General features: G+C 37.4%; 1 protein-coding gene across 1 annotated transcript in view; it reads right to left on the bottom strand.

Moving 5' to 3' along the window:
- Nucleotides 1-4704, bottom strand: part of HDAC8 (histone deacetylase 8) — a 536169-nt gene that overhangs the window by 246224 nt on the left and 285241 nt on the right. Inside the window, exons 8-9 of the mRNA XM_042783233.1 lie at nucleotides 3463-3635; nucleotides 484-578 (exon numbers count right to left, since the gene is read on the bottom strand). Coding sequence (XP_042639167.1) covers nucleotides 484-578; nucleotides 3463-3635 — 268 coding nt within the window. The remainder of the gene's footprint in view (nucleotides 1-483; nucleotides 579-3462; nucleotides 3636-4704) is intronic.

Below are 4704 nucleotides of genomic sequence, written 5' to 3'. Positions count from 1 at the left end.
AAACACCACTAAGCTTGTCTTTGCAGTAATTATGTGCTTCTTAACTAGTCTAAGAAAATTGAGAGTATAGGACTACCACTGAAGAACATGTGCTTCATACCACCTATGGGACTTTTTTTTTCAAAAGACTAGAACCCAGCTTATATATTTTAAAAATAGCCCCTTCTCTTTGAGGTTAGGGGAGGAAAATATGCACATATTCCAAAAAGTTCTTTGTGTGAACAGGTGACCTCTTCCGACAGTCTCTGCAATTAATTGAGAAATTAAAGTTGGTTGGCCTTTGAGATCTCTTGGAAAAAAAAAAGGCAGAAGGTCTTGGATATTTTGGAACAAGAGTCCACTATTCTGTCAAGACAGTAATGTTATTGTTATTGGAGTGTCTCTCAACAAAATGGTATTGAGTGGTGAGGACGTGATTTTGATTAGGTGGAATGACTCAGCTCTTCCCTTAAAGAAGAGAGGACTTGTCAGAGCCTTACTTACCTCATGATCTGGGATCTCAGATGATAGTGTTTTCCCTAGTATGACCCCGGTCAAGTATGTCCAGCATCGAGCCGTGTTGGCAAGGTTGTAACCTCCTGTCTCCATCGAGAATTGTGAGGTTAGGAAAGAATAGTCACAAAACAGCAGGAGAGGGAAGAGGAGTAAGGAAGGAGAGAAAAATGTTTTAAGAGAAGGGCTAAAAAGACAACTCCAATGTGCAAAATTTCACCGAAATATCCCTTTATGATATTTTTAAACCACCTATCAGGCAGTCTTTAGTGGACCAGTGAGATCATGCACAATGCAGAACTGGGAAGTCCAAGGTGTACACAGATTAAAGAAGCTGTCATCGCTACACAAATATGCACCTGAGGAATGCAAGCTCCACAGTCCCATGAAGAGCTATTAGCAAGATTTAGATCCCTGAAACCCAATCTCTTGAGATGACCTACCCAATGTGAAGGTTTCTGTGATGCATTTTGCAACAATTTCATAAAATGACTGCTGGGTGTGATTTATATTTTAAAGCTATTGGAAGATACAGCATTAAAAAAAATCCAGGAAATAGAAAATGAAAACGGTGACAGAAACAGACTTCCTTCTTTTAATATTAACATTCCTTTTTCCTACAAAACACAGGTGGCAGAGAGCAAAGATAACTGAGATGATGAAGGCTCTGTTTATTGATGCTTTGATCCATCTTATCAGATCTTGTCACAGTCATCCAGCAGCCATATTATACTATCTAATAATCAGCATATTTTTTTGTGCTAAAGAGATGTGCTCTACCATGTAAACATTAGAACATTGGCTTTCAGCTATATTCCAAGACTGTAGGGGTAAAATAGAATGATTTCCTAATACCAACACAGCTTACAGGAAATAAAAACAGGTCTATTCAGGTAGGGTTGACCATATTATTGTCAAAATGGTTTGCTTTTAAGAGTAACAGATGACATTATTAATAATTACACTGGAATAACAGGTATAAACCGGGACACATATGGTCATCCTTTTTGAAAAGCCTTTCTATTACATGAAAGGTAAGGGATTCAGGCGTTTCTGGAGTGTGTCTTTTAGACCTCAACAGGATCCACTAAGGCTTAGGGATGTGGCTCTCTCTACTAACTGTATATTTGTTTTTAGGGGCTCAGAATTTTTAATTTTTAGGGGAAAAAAATGGAAATAGCAAAAAGAATGCCCTAAAAGCAAACTCCCTGCTAAATATTACTGGTATTATTCCCTTTAAATACCTCTAACATGGAAAAATCTGAATTTATAAGATATATGTACTGTGTATGATTATTTAATTTCAAAAAGTGGCTATAGATTCTGTTTAAATAGCAAGCTCTCTTTGATGCTCATAAAATACAATTTGATTTGCAAAAATCCCTTTTATGCACAAGTATTTTCAGGAATAAACTTGTTTCATAAGAAGAGGTATATTCATATATTCAAAAGTCAAATTTAGGCTGACAAACCAGAGGCTTTTGAGAATAACAGGCTCTTTAAGTAAAAGGCTATTGCCTCAAAGAAAAGTAGAATTCTCACATATCCATATTGTGGGAAGATCTGTTTTTCTTCCTGTAACTGTACCTGAGATGAGAGTGGTTGTTCAATGGTGGATCTCTCTCCTTTCATGTGGGAGACTTGGGTTTGATTCTTGGCTAATGCACCTCAGGCATAGCTCTTACTCATCTGTCAGTGAAGGTGTGTGTGCTGCTATGGAGCTAACAGGTTTCAGCAGAGCTTCCAGACTAAGAAGGACTACAAAGAAAGGCCTGACAATCCACTGAAAATCAGCCAATGAAAACCCTATGGATCACAATGGTCTGATTTGCAACCACTCATGGGGATGGTGCAGGATTAGTCAGCATTTCATTCCATTGTGCACAGCATCACCATGAGTTGGGGGCCTATTCGATGGCAGCTAACAACCACCACCACCACAATTACTGTATCTGTATCACAATCACAATCTTTAGTGCCATCAAGGAAAGTAATATGTCACACATATGGCCAGTTTTTTCAGAAAAGAATGGCCCCTTCCATCTTTGATATGTCACTCAGTACTTATCAATTTGCTCTTTTCCTTGGGTTAAAGTCAATATATTTTTTCCCCAGCTTTTCACCCAATAAGTGATTGTCTCTTATAAGCACCTATAATTTTGATTTTTGTAAGGTCTGAGGCTGCCAAAGGGCCAGGCTTGTGTATCAGTATTGACTGCTCCCTCACTTACATAAAGCCTCCCTCCACTTCTCCTAACATACCAATCCATTTATCCAATGAAATAAAAGGTTGTGTCAGGTAGTAGACAGAAAAATTCTAAGCAAGGCATCTTCAAAGGTGATTTGCTTTAGGAAAGGTTTCTTTTACAAATGTATAAATGTATAAATGCTTCTATTGAATAGACCCACCTTTCTGTTGGTCAAGTAATACAAAACATTAGTATACACTGAAGGGAAGAATATCCAAGAGACTCTGAAATTCTAAATTTTGCTTCATTGTAATAAATTCATGTTTGTTTGTTTGTTTGTTTGTTTTAGGGGGCTGTTCCTGAACTCAGATATTTACTTCATGTGTTTACTACTTACATGTAAGTAAAGTCAGAATTTTTGTATTATGTTTCCAAAAGATGATTATTAGAACTTAGAATCAAAGATAATACTGAGAGAAGATAGATCAAAGTTCACTGGGGTTAACACCCTATAGTCTTATAAGATCTGCAGTAACCTTTAACCAAAAAACTTTTGCTCTAGGAATTGAAACAGACTTCAGAGTGCCAAGCTGAGCAGTGTGTCAGAATACTTCCTTTACGCTGAGCTAAGGAGTTGAAAGATTTAATTGACACAGGCTCCTGGGCCACAAGCAGGTTGGTATTATTCAATCTAAGCAAACCAAGTTTAGCTCAGTGTCAGTGGAAAAAAAAAATGTGAAGGAAGGTCAACAAATTCTTCTCTGAGCTTTTTTGTACTCACCTCCTCCCAAAATGAGTGTTGCCAATTGCCACTGAAGGATGTACTTAAGACACTTGCCAATTCCCACTGGAGTCATGTTAAAGGAGCACATGGGATCTCCAGCTATTGTATCAGCTCCCAGCTGTACGACCACTGCTTTGGGATTAAAGGCTATGTATACCTCCTTTAGTACACTGTAGAAAAGAGAAAGGATATAAAATGTCACAAAAAGGTTAGTCAGTTTGGTCTGGAGGTGATGGTAGTGGTGGAAAAGTTGGGGGTGTAGTTAAATCAGCAAACTGTTCCAAACCAAAAAGAAAAAAACCAAACACATTGCAGCCAAGTCAATTCTGACTTACAGTGACCAAACAGGACAGAGTAGAACCAAAGCTGTAATCTTTATGGAAGCAAACTGCCACATCTTTCTATCATGGAGTGGCTGGTGGGTTTGAACCACAGACCTTCTGGTTAGCAGCTGAGTTGCTTTAACCACTGTGTTACCAGGGCTCTTTTTATACCTTAATAAACCTGACTTAAGAAAAAACAAAATTTTCTCCCCATCTCCATCCTCTACTAGGAACACATTTGCCCTTTAAATATTCATATTAATTTAAATGGTCTTAGGATATAGTGTACACATTTTCTCCATTTTAAAACCTAGGAAAACAAGATAGATACATAGAATAATTAAAGATTATTTCTGGTAACTTAAGATTGCAAATGCACTTGGAATTTATTACTTACTTATCAATGGGGCCTCTGTTTGAGAAGTATATGCTTTGGAAAGCATAGATGTTATCAGTTTACTTTTTATTGTACAAAAGGAATCCAAGGATATGAGATATTATCCTCTCAAATTCATATGTAATCAGGGTATTATAGGGAAGGGAATTGTAACAATTGATCCAGAAGTATAAACCGGAAAGCACCCTAAAGAACAAATTATACTTAGCAATGATGACCATAATTTTGGGAAGAATCATTCAATGCTATCAAATCAAGCTAACTGATTATTGCAATAAAGCCTTATAGTTCAAAGGAAGATGTCAGTGTGACAGATGACCTTAGTAAGGCTTCCAATATTACATTAATCAAACACTGAAAATGTTCAGAATGCATTCCTGAGTTTTAAGGGTCCTGTTCTCAAGGGGCTTACAATCTACTTCCTAAACAAAACGCAATCTACAATCTACTTCCTAAACAAAACACAGGAGCTCTGGTAGCATAGTGGCTAAAGCACTTGACTGCTAACCAGAAGGCTGG

This window comes from Orycteropus afer, unplaced genomic scaffold (assembly GCF_000298275.1).
Source record: "Orycteropus afer afer isolate SDZICR_OR568_19922 unplaced genomic scaffold, OryAfe1.0 scaffold00761, whole genome shotgun sequence".
Taxonomy (NCBI): domain Eukaryota; kingdom Metazoa; phylum Chordata; class Mammalia; order Tubulidentata; family Orycteropodidae; genus Orycteropus; species Orycteropus afer.
This window is presented reverse-complemented; position numbering and strand designations above follow the sequence as displayed.